The sequence below is a fragment of the Hemitrygon akajei genome, chromosome 7 (genome assembly GCF_048418815.1).
Source record: "Hemitrygon akajei chromosome 7, sHemAka1.3, whole genome shotgun sequence".
Classification (NCBI taxonomy): domain Eukaryota; kingdom Metazoa; phylum Chordata; class Chondrichthyes; order Myliobatiformes; family Dasyatidae; genus Hemitrygon; species Hemitrygon akajei.
In genome coordinates, this window is record NC_133130.1 from 179,478,200 (window position 1) to 179,494,513 (window position 16,314).

The window sequence follows — 16,314 nt, forward strand, 5'->3', positions numbered from 1 at the left end:
GTCATGATTCAAAGGCCTGAGTTGTAGGGGGAGATTGGGCAACCTTGGACTTTATTCCTTTGAGTGTAGGAAACTGAGGGTGACTTTATTGATGCTTATAAAATCATGATGGGCTTAGATAGCATAAATGCACAGTCTATTTTGTCCCCAAAGAAAGAAAAAGTATAGATTTAAGATGAGAGGGAAAAGACCTAAAGAGTAACTTCTTCACATAAATGGTAGTGTGCATTTGGGACAAGTCACCAGAAGTGGTTGAAGCAGGTACAGTAACAACATTTAAAAGGCATTAAAACAAGTACATGGATAAGAAAGTCTTAGAGAGGTACAGACAAATGACACTAGCTTAGATGGTCATCATGAGTTGGAGTTGGGCTGAAGGGTATGTTCCTGTGCAGTATAACACAACGTCCACTCCTCCCCACCTCTGCCCATTCTCCACCCAAACTCCCCCACCCCTGTCAATCCCCATCTCTCACCCAAGCCATCCTGGCCTTCTCTCCCTGCTCCTTTCAACCTCAGTCTCTCTTCTCCATCCCAACTCTTGCCACTTCTCCCCTCTATGCCAACTTTTGTTCCCTCATCCCCCTTGAACCCCATTTTTCTCCTCCAAACTCTCCAGCTTCTCCCCTAGCTCCCCATCTTTCAACTCCATCCAACTGTTGCCCTCCTGCCACTTCTCCCCTCCCTGCCAACTTTTGCTCCTTCATCCCCCTTGAACCCCATTTTTCTCCTCCAAACTCTCCAGCTTCTCCATCTTTCCACTCCATCCAACTGTTGCCCTCCCCTCCCCTCATCTCCTGCCACTTCTCCCCTCCATGCCAACTTTTGCTCCCTAATGCCCTCGAACCCCATTTCCTTTCTTGAAACTCTCCAGCTTCACCCCAGCTCCCCATCTTTGAACTCCATCCAACTGTTGCCCTCCCCTCCCCTCATCTCCTGCCACTTCTCCCCTCCATGCCAACTTTTGCTCCCTAATGCCCTCGAACCCCATTTCCTTCCTTGAAACTCTCCAGCTTCTCCCCTAGCTCCCCATCTTTCAACACCATCCAACAGCTGCCCTCTTCTCATCTCCTGCCACTTCTCCGCTCCCTGCCAACTTTTGCTCCCTCATCCCCCAAACCCCATTTTTCTCCTCCAGCTTCTCATCTCTCAATTCCACCCAACTCTTGCTCCTTCGTCGCCATCCGCACCCAACCCCGCCTTTTCCCCCTTCCACCGAGTCCGCGGCTCGCGACCGCCCGCCCTCCCCGCACCCCAACGGTCGCCGCCCTCCCCCGCGCCTCTCAGTCCCCACGCGACGCGGCTCCAATCGGATTTCCCGGCGCCGGCTGGAGACTTTTTTTTTCCTCTCTCGCCTTTTCCGAGACAGGAGGTGAAGGAGAAAAACAAGTTTACACACAGGGCATGACGAAAAGGAGGCAGTGAACAGGAAAATCCTATCCCAGCGCGGAGAGAGAGAGAGAGAAAACACACTACCCGCACTACCGCCATTTCGGACCGTTAAATTTCCTCTCGAAGTTGGGAAGGGGAGAAAATAAAATTTGGGGAATTCTTAACTTGCCTATTTCGAGGTAAGATTATTTTTATAACGTCTTCAGTACTGGCCGTCCTTGTCAATACTGCAATATGTATTCAGTTCTACAACAAAGTAGGAAGAACAGTTATCAGGAAATAACGATACCTAGCTTTAAAATTTATGAAGAATCGCAAATGGCATGAATCATTATTATTTTATCCTTATAAATAACTAAAAGGGCTCTAATTGACATACTTTACGGAAAACTTTTTTTTCTCTGTTTCTTGTCGAAGTTTGACAAGAACATGATTCCCGTTTTCCTGTTGCTGCTTTCGCCGTGGCGACGTTTCAGCGTATGGCTTTGGTCCCACCCAATCTTGGTGCCTATTGGTGAAGCCTTCATGTTAGAGGCGGGGCCTAGCTCCGTTATTAAATTCCGATTCGACAATTAGGCTGCCAATTATTTGAAAGGGCAGACTCATGTGGCGTTTACTCAAAGCGAAAAAAGACTTGAAAGTTTACTCAGGGATTAAAATTTTTGAGTTAAAGGGATAACTTTTAGTCTTCCAACGTCACTCGGCAACGATGCGAGAAAGGCAACTACCTGTTAACATCTGGTAAGGCATAGGTTGCTGGGGCTAAGTTTGTCGAAACTTTAAATTATATAGTTGGTTTAAAAATGAAGTTTTAGTTTTGAAGTTTGCTCGTATTTCAAAGATTTTCAGAAGGTTTGGCAAGTTTGAGTGATTAAAATTTCAATAGTATTCATCATAATTAGAACCGTATGTATTACAAATCATAATTGCTGTGCGGGTGGGAAATGTACAATATAAGCAAATTATTTTTTTAAATCATGGGATTTGTCTCCGGTTTAATTCTATGTATACTTGGGTAGAGTACTTAATTCAGGAAGGAAGATGTCGTGGTTTTAAGAAATTAGTTTTTTTGGGGGGATTTAAATCAAAATCCGGTCGATGTTCGCCAACCGAGATTAAAATGAATAAACGGGCCATAGCAAACGCTGAAGACAATTATCTTTTAAACTAACTTACTTCTAGTAGTATCCCTCAAGTTTTCTGAGTGAATTATTTCTGTATAAGTTAAATGAAGTTTATTGTAAAAATCACGGAACCACCCAAATATGGTTGTCCTTGATGAATACAGGTGCCAGTAATACTTTTTTTTAATGTTGACAGTACGATCGTGGAAACGGAGATTTGTGCAAATAGTTGAAAAAAATCACGTTTTGAAGCGTGACTATGAGAATGATGATTTTTAAAGAGTTATTGAAGGATGATTTGACCAGTTGATGGAGGCTTTGCTTTTAATTTGACTGGACCATGATTTGCTCGCATGACACCATGAAGTGTCATCCTTTCCGCTATGATTAATTTGTCTGTGTTAGAAGTGCAGAAAAATATTCTGCGAAGCTCGTGGATTCTTCGGGGGCAACCTTGTAGTTTCGCCATTACAGACAGAGAAAATCATTTCATTGTTTGTGAAGTAGGGAAACTAGATAAATGGTGAAGTTTTTCTTTCTATAGTTTTCACAATCTCCGTTCAGGACGGTTTTTTTTTGCGCCTAGTTGATGTCCAGGAATAAGATTTCCGCGGCTTTGAGACTCGAGTTTCTCGATCTATTGTTAAATGAGAAATTGGGTAATTTGGCATTTGAATAGACTAACTTTCGAGCAGATGTTCGGAACGATACAGCACTACAGAACAGTGTTAGAAAAATAATCCTGGACATTTTATGAAATCAATAATCAATATTATAGATTCGAGTCGCCCTGAGATTTGCTGTAAAAAAAAACTGCTGGAGGAATTTTGCGGATCAAACAGCATTTGTGGATATAGAGGTTCTCGACGATGATTATCACACAAAGTCTACAGGTGCTGCTTGACCCGCTGAGTTCCTCAGGGTTTTTGCACTTTATTCCAGATTCCGGCATCTGCAGTCTCTTGTGTTCTTCTCGGAGATTTGCTGTTCTAATTCACTTTATGCTCATATTAATTTGAAGGAGTTTGCAAAAATGAAAAACAGAATGGCAGTTTCTGGAAACCTGACATAAATCAGAAAATATTGGAAAACTCAGCAGATTGGCAGTGTCTGTGGAAAGAGTTAATATTTCAGATCAAAAACTTCAGCATTCAATTTGCTCTGATGAAGTGTTAACTGTTTCTCTTTACACAGATGATGCCTGACTTGCTGAGTTTTGCCAGCATTTTCTATTACTGTCACAACATTAGGGAACATGTGCAAAATTTACATTGTAGTATGAATCCTTTTAGTCTACACCCAAAATATAGGTCGGATTTTGAGAAGTTTAGCTGCTGATCTCGTGGATTTCTAGAAGATATTCATTAAGTGTGATGTAGAGTTTGGATGAACAGGACAAGGTTTATCATAGCAACAGTTAATTGCATTTTTACATTTTTGACAGATTTCTAACTTTTCGGGAGACTGGAATTGAGGAATTTCAAGGTTTCAAGGTGAAACAGATATTTCAAGGTTCCTCCTAAATTGAATTTGCAATATATCTCTCAGTGGGAGAAAAACATCTTGAGGTGTATTACTTTCTAGATACAGGACAGAAGAAATTATTCACAAAATAAAAGACAACCATGGAGAAAAATTTGCTGTTAATCCTATTGATTGCTTTGGGATCTCAAAATAAAGCGGGTAAGTTAATGTCAAATATTTATTATGGAAACAGTGAGTAAACATTTTTTAATTACTGTACACAAATACCAAACCAATGATTGTCAGTTGAACAGCTGGGTGTTAATTTGATGTAACTTTCTTCAAAACCTTCACCATCTGAAGCTGTCCCAAATGACAAACATCTGAGCTACAAATTTTCAAGCATGGCTTGATGGCCACACCTTTCTATTTTCAGGTTGAGGAATCTAAAGCTAAGACAATTCTTGCATCAAAATATAGTAAGGCCTTAGATAATTTGTCTATTAGCATGTTCTTCATTGTTATGTCAATGTGATCATAGAAGTCAGCCAAGTGTCTTTTATCACCATAAGACATGGGAACAGAATTAGGTCATTCGGCCCATCAATTCTGCTTTGCCACTTAATCATGCCTGATTTATTTTCCCTCTGAACCCCATTCTCTTGCCATCTCCCTGTAAATTCTAATACCCTTACAAATCAAGAACTTAACAACCTCTGCTTTAAATATACTTTAAATAAACCCAATGGCTTAAATAAACCTACTGCCATTTGTAGCAATGAATTCCACAGATTCCCCACTCTCTGGCTAAAGAAATTCTCCCTCAGTCTGTTCTAAAGCAATATCCGTTTATTCTGAGGTTGGTCCTAGACTCTTCTGCTATTGCAAAAAGGTCGTCACCCCCCCCCCCCCCCATCCACTGTATTGAGGGCTAGCAATATTCAGTAGATTTTAATGAGATGCCTCCTCATTCTTCGAAGCACTAGTTAGTATAGGCTCATAACCACTTTATTCCTGTGATCACTCTCATGAACCTCATCTAGACCTTTTTTAGATATGGGGCCCAAAACTGCTCACAATACTCCAAATGATGTCTTATCAATGCTTTTGAAATTAATGCTAACATTGCATTTTCCTTCCTTACTATCGACTCAACCTGCAAATTAACCTTTAGGGAATCCTGTATGACAAATCCCGAGTCCCCTTGCAACTCCAATTTTGGAATTTTCTCCCCATTTAGAAAATAGTCAATGCCTTTCTACCAAAGAGCAATAAGCAATAAGAAAATAGTCAATGCCTTTCTACCAATGCTCTTCTACCAAAGAGCATCTCCATATAATGCCTTACAGTATATTTCATCTGCCACTTCTTTACCCATTCTCCTACTATGTCCAAGTCCTTCTCCAGACTCTTGCTTCCCCAACCTTGCATAACCCTTCACATATCTTTGTATCATCTGCAAACTTGACAACAAAGCTAACAATTTCATAATTCAGATCATTTACATATATTGTGAAAAGAAGTGCACCCAATGCAGACCTCTGCAGAACACCATCAGTCACCCACAGCTAAACAGAAAAGGTTCCCTTTTGTTCCCACTCTCTGCTTCCTGCCAGTCAGCTAATCTTCTATCCATGCTATTATCTTTCTTGTAATATCATGTGCTCTTACCTTATTAAGCAGCCTCATGTGCAGCACCTTGTTAAATTCCTTCAGTAACTCCAAGTTAACAACATTCACTGACTCTCCTTTGTCTATTCTGCCTGTTATTTCCTCAAAGAATTCCAACAGATTTATCAGGCAAGGTTTTCTCTTAAATCAACCATGCTGACTTCGACTTATTTTATTGTGCATGTCCAAGTACCTCATAACCTCCTTAATAATGGACTCAAATATTTTGTCAACCACTAAAGTTAAGCTAACTGTCCATAATTTCCTGTCTTTTGCCTCTCTCTCTTAAACAGCAGAGTGACATTTCAATTTTTCAGTCCCCTGGAACCATTCCAGAAGTTAGTGATTCTTGAGTGATCACTACTAATGCCTCTACAATCTCTTCAGCTACCTTTTTCAGAACCCTTCAGTGTAGTCCATCTGTTCCAGGTGATTTATCTACCTTCAGAGCTTCCCAAGCATCTTTTTAGTAATAACGTCTACTCTCACTTCTGTATCCTTATGAATTTCTGGCATATTGCTGATATCTTGCACAATGAAGACCAACTCAATATACTTCTTCAGTTCGGTTGCCATTTCTTTGTCCCCATTACTGTCTTGGCAGCATTATTAGACTACTAAAAGTAGGCTAATATCCACTTTTGCTTCTCTTTTGCTCTTTATATATCTGAAAAAACTTTTAGTATCTTTTTTATATTATTGGCTGGCTTATTTTCATATTTCATTTTTTTCTCTCATTGCATTTTTAGTTGCCTCCATTGGGTTTTAAAAGCTACTCAGTTCTCTAGCTGTGCACGAGTTATATGTCCTCTCTATTGCTTCTATGCTTTTTTAGCCTTTGTTGCTTCATCCTCCCTTTTAGAATGCTTCCTATTTGGGATGAGCCAAACCTACGTCTTCCAAATTACTCCCAGGAACTTATTCTACCATTATCCCTGTTAGTTTATTCTTCCAATCAACTTTGGCCAGCTCCTCTTTCATTCCCTTGTAGACCCCTTTACTCCATTGTAATACTGATACATTGAATTTTAGCTTCTCCCTCTCCCTTTCAAACTGCAGTGTGAATTCTAACATATTATGAGCACAGCCTCCTATAATTCTTTTATCTTTATCTCTCTAATCAAATCTTGTTCTTTACACAACACCTAATGCAGAAGTATCATTTCCCTAGTGGGCTCGACTACAAGCTGATCTAAAATGCCATCTCGTAGGTGTCTACAAATTCCTTCTCTTAGGATCCAACACCAACCTGATTTTCCAAATCTACCTACACATTGAAATCCCCCAAGAGCAAACATTGCCCTTTTTACTGCCTTTTCTATCCCCTATTTGTAATTTATTTGAAGGCCTGTATATAACTCTCATCAGTCTTTTTACCCTTGCAGCTTCTTAACTCTTCCCTCAAGGATTCTTCATCTTCTGATGCTATGTCACTTCTTTCAAAGGTTTTGATTTAATTCTTTACCAACAGAACCATCCCATCCCCTCTTCCCACTTGCCTGTTCTTTTGCTATGATGTATGTTCTTTGATGTTAAGCTCCTAGCTGTGATCTTTTTCAGCCACTACTCACTGAGTGTCATACCTGCCAATTTCTCATCTACATAATCATCTACAAGATCATCTACATAATTATGTATACTGCTTGCATTCTGATATAACACCTTCAGTCACCTTCCTTTTCAATTATTGGCTTCATGTTATCTGAAGTTAAATTCTCATCCCTTTCAAAACTTTTTGTCTTTTTTTTATTCTGGAGACTTCCGTATCCTTCAGTATCTTTCTTTTCTTTTACTTTATACAACCCAGGCACCAGTCAGATACACAGTCTTCAGGGCTCTTGATCCTTTCAGCAGAGTGTTGTGCCTATTCTATACTATCCCCAATTACAAATGCATTTCTCCTTTCTCTCCCCTCTTGAATGGCTCCCTGAAACATGGTGCCATGGTTCAGTTGTTCATCTTTCCTGCAGCCACCACTCTCATTCTCAAAGCGAGCAACAACCTCAGACTTGTTAGACAAGCTCAAGGGGTGAGGCTCCTTCAGCACTACCTCTTGGATCCACCTACCTGCCTCACTTATAGGCACACCCTCTTATCCCTGGACATAAACCAACTTTGAAATTTTAATCTAAATGGTGTGACTGCCTCTTGAAATATGGTTCTCAGGCAACTTTCCCCTTCCCAGATGTGTGACGTTTGCAGCATTTGAAGTTCGGATTTCAGACCATCAAATTTCAGCCTGAGTTTCTTGAGCAGCCAACATATGCTGCATATGTAGTCACCAGGAGCCATAATGGGGTCCACCATGGTCCAACATTATGTAGCTACAAAACATCACCTGATCCTGTACCCCTATTTTATTTGATTTGTTGTAATACATTATCTTTTCTGTTAAATACTGTTTAAAAGAGACCCTTGGCAATCTACTCGCCTGCGCTGCCTTGCCAAAATCTCTTGAACCAAAACCTCAGATTTTAGACTTCTCCATTAGCTCACTCATGCAATAGCCAATCCAAAGTGGCCTCCACCTCTTCTCACTGAAACATCATGAGCAAAAGCCTCAGTTCTCCACTCTAACTTCTGCATTCACACAATGGCCAATCAGCTTAAACTTCAATGAAACTCCTATGCAACAAGACTTGTTGTTTTCAACATCCTGAGTCTTGCCAAACTCATATCCCATGATTTCCTTAATATTTAAGAATTTCATTCCCAGTCTTGAATAAATTTCTGCATTTTAGTCCCAAAATGTTTTTAAGATTGATCCCTACTTGTTCCCTCCATCCATAGCCAGCAGCCTCTTGACATCTACTCTGCCAGTTGTCTCTGTATTTTTGTTGCTTACAATGAGAACACCTCTGTTTTTAAATTCTAGTGACTCTAGGAATGTCGACATCTATGGAAAGGAATAAATAGTCAACCTTTTGTGCCAAAACATCGATTGTTTATTCCTCTCCATAGCTGGACCTGCTGAGTTTCTCCAGAATTTCATGGGTGTTGCTCTGGATTTCAGCATTTCATTTGTTTATGAGTCGAGGAGTATTTTCTGATTCTAAAGAAAAGCAAATTGTAATATTAACAGTTATCTTAAAGATCTGTCTTGAGTTTAAAAGATCTCTTGAAGAAAAGCATGAGAATTCTTCAGGTTTCTTGATCGATAGTTCCCTCAAATTATGTGATATAAAACCTAGCGGTTTTGTCGGAACTTGGTGTCATGTTTCCAACATTGCATTAGTGATCATCATTGCCACTTTGGTGATTTTTTTCTTTCCTGGTTAAATATAACTTCTCAGTCAATGCCACTTTTATTACTTAGATTTCACATCACATGCCGGTGATAATAAACCTGATTCTGATAAATCCTCTTAAATGTCTTTTTCATTAAGAATTCTAAATTAGTAAGACAAGATATGTATATGGCATATTCTATCCTTTAAGGTTTTACAGAACAATCCTGTGCATAGTTTAATTATTAACATCAGAAAAGATGGCATCATTTCAGTTTCATAAATTGCTCTGTTAGAATTTGCATTTGCACTCTTGAATTGTTTGTCTTTAAATAACCATGCTTATTCCCATTGTATATTTTGTAATATTGTTTTCTATTATGCTGTGATTTAGCAAAAACCATGACCAATATTTATCTTAAAGTATATTTATAAGTGATTTCATTTACTCTGCCTTGTTTGATAAGTGAGAAATTGAGCATGCCGAAAATTGGAGGAATACTTTGTAAAAGCTTAATTATCTGGCATTTAACGGTCTGGTGCACTTAAGTCTGAGGTAGATACTAGGCCAATAGAGGAGTTAAAGGCAGAGCTACACCAATTCTTAATTATCCAGCACATTTAACTAAACGCCACCTGTCAATTTTGGCACATACCAGTTTATATCTACTTGTTTTTTTGTAAGCCTGCTTAATCTAGAGAACACAACCACCAGATATGACAGCACAGTGGAATATTGACTGCAGGCCCCATGTACTATGTTAACTGATGTCAATCAAGATTTAGTAATGGCAATTAAGGTGGATTTCACTTCAGTTGTTTGTAGCTCCTGAATTTTTTTTAGTGTCCCCGGCAATAATGCATACAGCAGATCAACAGCAGATGCTATTTCATTGGCTCTTCACTCAATCCATGAACTTTGGACGGCGAAAGTGAATATATCATGACTTCATTGACTACAGCTCAGCATTCAATACTATCATCCCCTCAAAACTAATCAATGAGCTTCAAGACCTAGACCTCAATACAGCCTTGTGCAACTGGATCCTCTATTTCTCCACTTGCAGATCCCAGTCAGTTCAGATTGGCAACAACATTTCCTCCACTATCTGCATCAGCACAGGTGGACCACAAGGCTGTGTGCTTAGCTCCCTGTTCTACTTGCTTTGTACTTATGACTGTGAGGCTAAGCACAGCTCCAATGCCATACTTAAGTTTGCTGACGACACCACTGTTGTGGGCTGAATCAAAAGCGGTGACGAATCAGCATAAGACCATAAGATGTATGGGCCATTTGGCCTATCAAGTCTGCTCCGCCATTTCATCATGGCTGATCCAATTTTCCTCAGCCCCAATCTCCTGCCTTTTTCCCCATATCTCTTCATGTCCTGACCAATCAAGAAGTTATCAACCTTTGCCTTAAATATACATAAAGACTTGGCTTCCAAAGCTGCCTGTGGCAAAGAATTCCACAGATTCACCACTCAGACTAAAGAAATTCCTCTTCATCTCCGTTCTAAAAGGACACCCCTCTATTCTGAGGCTGTGTCCTCTGGCCTCTGACTCTCCCAACATAAGAAACGTCCTCTCCACATCCACTCTAACATGGCCTTTTACCATTCAATAGGTTTCAATGAAGTCACCCCTCATTGTTTTGAATTCTAGTGAATACAGGCCCAGAGCCATCAAACGCTCTTCATATGGCAAGCCATTCAATCCTGGAATCATTTTTGTGAGCCTCCTTTGAACTTTTTCCAGTTTCAGCACATTCTTTCTAAGATAAGGGGCCCAAAACTGCTCTCAATACATCAAATGGGTCACCAGTGCTTTATAAATTCTCAACATTACATCCTTACTTTTATATTCTAGTCCTTTTGAGATGAATGCTAATATTGCATTTGTCTTCCTCACCACAGATTCACCCTCCAAATTAACCTTTAGGGAATCCTGCACAAGGACACCAAAGTCTCTTTCTTTGCACCTCAGAATTTTGTATTTTCTCTCCATTTAGAAAATAATCAGCCCTTTCATTCCTTCTACCAAAGTGCATGACCATATACATATAAGGGGGAGATTGAAATCTAGCTGAGTAGTGCCACAATAACTTCTCACTCAATATCAGCAAAACCAAGGAGCTAATTATTGACTTCAGAAGGAGGAAACTGGAGGTCCATGAGCCAGTCCTCATCAGAGGTGGAGAAGATCAGCAATTTTAAATTCCTCTTTGTTATAATTTCAGAGGATCTTTCCTGGGTCCAGCACATGAGTGCCATTACAAAGAAAGCACGGCAGGGCCTATACTTTTGCTACAGAATTGTGAAGATTTGGCATGTTATCTAAAACATTAACAAACTTCTATAGACGTGCGTTGGAGAGTATATTGACTGGTTGCATCACTACCTGATATGGAAACACCAATGCTCTTGAACAAAAAGGCCTACAAAAAGTGGTGGATACAGCCCAGACCATTACAGGTAAATCCCTCCTCACCATTGAGTACATCTACGTGGAGAAAAGCAGCATCCATCACCAAGGATGCTCACCATCCTGGCCCAGTTCTCTTCTCACCGCTGCCATCAGGAAGAAAGTACAGGAGCCTCAGGACCCACACCACCAGGTTCAGGACTAGTTATTACCCATCAACCATCAAGCTCTTGAACCAGAGGGGATAACTTCACTCAATTCCACTTGTTCTTGGAAGGAGTGATCACAGTACGACTGAGTTTTTAGACAAGTTCAGGGTGCAGTAGTTCAGTCGAAAACCAGTATTTTAATGCCTAAACAATGGAGACTAAAATGATTTGGCTAGGGTAGAGTGGGAACACAGGCTATATGGTAGGACAGTGGAAGACTTTCAGAGATTTTTCATGGTGCTCAACAGAAGTATGTTCCAGTTAAAAGCAAGGACAGCGAGGATGGGGAGAGTCAGCCCTGGATAACTAAGGAAATAAGAAAAAGACATCAAACTAACAGCTCATGCATACAAAGTCACCAAGAGTAGTGGGAAATTGGAAGATTGGGAAAACTTTAAAAAGCAACAAAGTACCACTAAGCAAGCAATAAAGAAAGGGAACCTAGATTATGAAAATAAACTAGCACAAAATATGAAAATGGATAGTAAAAGTTTTTTTAATTATATAAAGTGAAAAAGGATGGCTAAAGTGAATGTAGGTTCTTTGGAGAATGAAAAGGGGAAATTGATATTGGGTATTGAGGAAATAGCCAAGGTTTTGAATGACTATTTTGTGTCTGTCTTCACGGTGGAGGACACATCTGGCAAGCCAAAGAGAGATGTTATGGATGTGATGGGAGGTGGGGACCTTGATGCAATTGCTATCACTAAAGAGGTAGTGCTGAGGAAACCTGTGGGCCTGAAGATAGATAAGTCCCCTAGTCCAGGGTACAAAAAGAAATGGCAGAAGTTATAGCAGAGGCTTTGGTGATGATTTACAAAAATTCTCTGGACTTTGGGCAGTTCCTGTCTGCTTGGAAAATGGCAAATGTCATACCACTGTTCAAAAAAGGATGTAGGCAAAAGGCAGATAACTATGGGCCAATTAGTTTAACATCTGTAGTTGGGGAAAATGCTTGAAACTATCATTAAAGAAGAAATAGTGAGGCATCTGGAAAGAAATGGATCCATCTGGCTGATGCAGCCTGGATTCAGCAAAGGCAGGTCCTGTTTGACAAACTTACTGAAGTTCTTTGAAGATATAACGAGTGCAGCGGACAGAGGGGAACAGATGGATGTTATTTACTTGGATTCCCAGAAGGCGTTCAGTAAGGTGCCGCATAAAAGATTTACCAATAAGGATGTATAGAGTTGGGGGTGATTTAATAGAATGAATAGAGGATTGGTTAACTAATAGAAGGCAGAGGGTTGGGATACATGGTTGTTTCTCTGGTTGGCAATCAGTGGTGAGCAGTGTGCCGCAGGGGTTGGTGCTGGGCCGCAACTGTTCACCATATACATTAATGATCTGGAAGAGGGGATTGAGTATAGTGTATCTAACTTTGCTTAGACACTAAATTGAGTGGAAAAGCACATTGTGCAGAAAATACAGAGAATCTGCAGAGAGATATAAATAGTTTAAGTGAGTGGGTAAGGGTCTGGCAGGTGGAGTACAATATTGGTAAATGCAAGATCATTCACTTTGGAAGGAAAAATGGAAGATCAGTTATTATTTAAATGTTAAAAAATTGCACCATATTGCTGTGCAGAGGGTCTTAGGAGTGCTTCTCCGTAAATCTCAAAGGGTTGGTTTGCAGGTGCAGCAGGCTATTAAGAAGGCAAATGGAAAGTTGGATTCGTTGTGAGAGGGATTGAATTTAAGACCAAGGAGGTTATGCTGCAACCATACAGGGTACTAGTGAGGCCACACCTGGAGTACTGGGTGGAGTTCTGGTCTCCTTACTTGAGGAAGAATATGCTGGCTTTGGAGGCAGTGCAGAAGTAATTTTAGAGATGAGGGGTTAGACTCTGAGGAGAGATTGTGTAGCCTGGGACTGTACTCACTGGAATTCAGAAGAATGAGAGGAGATCTTAGAGAAACATATAAAATTATGAAAGGGATAGATAAGATAGAGGCTGGAAAGTTGTTTCCTCTGGTAGGTGAGACTAGAGCTAGGGGACATAGCCTCAAGATTCGGGGGAGTAGATTTAGGACGGTGATGAGGAGGAACTGCTTTTCCCAGAAAGTGGTTAATCTGTGGAATTCTCTGCCCAGTGAAGCAGTGGCAACTACCTCAGTAAATATATTTAAGATAAGGCTGGCTAGATTTTTGCAGAGTAGGGGAATTAAGGATTATGGAAAAAGGCAAGGGAGGTGGAGATGAGTCCATAGCCAGATCACCCAGGATCTTATTCAGCAGGCTCGCCAGGCCAGATGACCTAGTTCTGCTCCTATTTCTTATGTTCTTATGCCCCATCACCAAGGGTGTATCTACGGAAAATAGCGCCTATGGCAAGCACTGAAATTGCGCCCCTGTCCAAACATCTGACACCCATCTTTTAGATAACTTTACCATAATATCAGCTCAAAAATACAAGTCAAGCTTGTTAATCTTTTAATTAACAAATTATGGCACTGCATGAAAATTATAACTGCACCTTCCTTGCATTCACTGATGGAAATTGGTCAATGATGTGATCAAAGTCAGTTTTTTCAGTTTCTTCTCTTTCTACACTCAGCAGAGCAAGATCACAGAGTCTGCCTTGACCCATGGAGTCTCTCAAATATGAAAGTATTAGTTTTAACTCACTGAATGATCTCACAGCTGGTGATGGAAACTGCGATGGTTAGCATTATTTGAATAGCAATGTGAAGATTGGGGAAGATGCTCTCATCTCCATACTGAACAATAAATTCAAGAAGCTCTTCAGGTCTTGATATTTTCATGTTGAACCGCCTTGATAGCAATATTCTGCAATCCAAAATTCCTTTATATAGCTGCTGTCCATCAACATCAGAGCTGTATAATTCACCCAAATTTTCACACTTCTTCTTGGGTTGTTACTGTTGGCGCCATAACACAGTCCCTCGACATCAAGAAGGAACCCAAACTTGGTGTCAAATGAATGGACCTTTCATCCATTTCTCTGTGAAGATGGTCGCGTGTTCCCTTCATGACTCTTTCCATTTCCTCCCAGCGTCTCTCGAGTTCTCATCAGCCATTCGTTTCTTTCGTCTCTGACATCTTTCAACTTCAATATTCCATTCTTGACAGAGACCAACTTCTTCTTCGAGTGACTTACTGACCAACACTTCTCTTTCATCATAAAAATGGAGGGCTTTCAAATCCAGGGCAGCATCGTGGAAGTTCATGCTAGGATCCTGCAGCCTCTTTTGAATACAGTCAAAGCGAATGAGTACTTTGTTCCAAAATCCTAGCAAAATCAGAAAATTGTAACTCAACATGCGGTTGTTCAGCTGACTTGCGTCACTTCTTGTTTCACTGGTCTCATTTTCATTGTCTATCATGTCCTGGAGAACTTGAAGTATCTCCTCAAGGTACTTGTTGATGGCCTTCACTGCTTCTGTCCTTGCACTCCATCTGCTTTCGGACTCCGACTTAACAACCACAGGCACGGCATTTTTGAGTTTTTCCCAGTGCTGTGTTGAACGAGAGAAAAACACGTAGAGAACTTCAATGGTTCCAAAACATGTGACTATCATTGTATCTTGCTAGTCTGCATGTACAGCCACCAAGTTGAGTGAGTGATTGTTGCAATTCACAAACACTGCCAGGTTGTTTTTCTCACTTATTCTTTGATGAACACCACTTCTGTGTCCAGCCATCACAGCAGCGTTGTCATAGCACTGTAACCGACAATCTTGTAGCTCTATTTTGTCCTTCTCTAGCTGTTTCAAGATGTCTTCAACCAAGCTCTCAGCATCTTTCTGGCTTATCTGGATAAAACCAAGGAAGGACTTAACACGGACTGTTTTCCTGTCAAAATTAACTTCCACATAACCATATAACCATATAACAATCACAGCATGGAAACAGGCCATTCCAGCCCTCCTAGTCCGTGCCGAACTCTTAATCTCACCTAGTCCCACCTACCCGTACTCAGCCCATAACCCTCCACTCCTTTCCTGTCCATATACCTATCCAATTTTACCTTAAATGACACAACTGAACTGGCCTCTACTACTTCTACAGGAAGCTCATTCCACACAGCTATCACTCTCTGAGTAAAGAAATACCCCCTCGTGTTTCCCTTAAACTTTTGCCCCCTAACTCTCAAATCATGTCCTCTCGTTTGAATCTCCCCTACTCTCAATGGAAACAGCCTATTCACGTCAACTCTATCTATCCCTCTCAAAATTTTAAATACCTCGATCAAATCCCCCCTCAACCTTTTACGCTCCAATGAATAGAGACCTAACTTGTTCAACCTTTCTCTGTAACTTAAGTGCTGAAACCCAGGTAATATCCTAGTAAATCATCTCTGCACTCTCTCTAATTTATTGATATCTTTCCTATAATTCGGTGACCAGAACTGTACACAATATTCCAAATTTGGCCTTACCAATGCCTTGTACAATTTTAACATTACATCCCAACTTCTGTACTCAATGCTCTGATTTATAAAGGCCAGCGTTCCAAAAGCCTTCTTCACCACCCTATCTACATGAGACTCCACCTTCAGGGAACTATGCACTGTTATTCCTAGATCTCTCTGTTCCACTGCATTCCTCAATGCCCTACCATTTACCCTGTATGTTCTATTTGGATTATTCCTGCCAAAATGTAGAACCTCACACTTCTCAGCATTAAACTCCATCTGCCAACATTCAGCCCATTCTTCTAACCGGCATAAATCTCCCTGCAAGCTTTGAAAACCCACCTCATTATCCACAACACCTCCTACCTTAGTATCATCAGCATACTTACTAATTCAATTTACCACCCCATCATCCAGATCATTT

At 40.5% G+C, this 16,314-nt stretch overlaps 1 protein-coding gene across 4 annotated transcripts in view; it reads left to right on the plus strand.

Annotated features, from left to right (window-relative positions):
• Positions 1 to 1,358: 1,358 nt before the first annotated feature.
• LOC140731234 (transforming growth factor beta receptor type 3-like) overlaps positions 1,359 to 16,314 on the plus strand; it is a 149,733-nt gene continuing 134,777 nt past the window's right edge. Inside the window, exons 1-3 of one of the 4 annotated variants that reach the window (XM_073052759.1) lie at positions 1,359 to 1,571; positions 3,961 to 4,009; positions 4,101 to 4,199. In XM_073052759.1, the coding sequence (XP_072908860.1) occupies positions 4,142 to 4,199 (58 nt within the window). In that variant the 5' untranslated portion in view covers positions 1,359 to 1,571; positions 3,961 to 4,009; positions 4,101 to 4,141. Of the gene's footprint in view, positions 1,572 to 1,992; positions 2,134 to 3,960; positions 4,200 to 16,314 lie in introns of those variants that run through there. The other 3 variants (XM_073052760.1, XM_073052758.1, XM_073052757.1) reach the window with 3 other exon arrangements.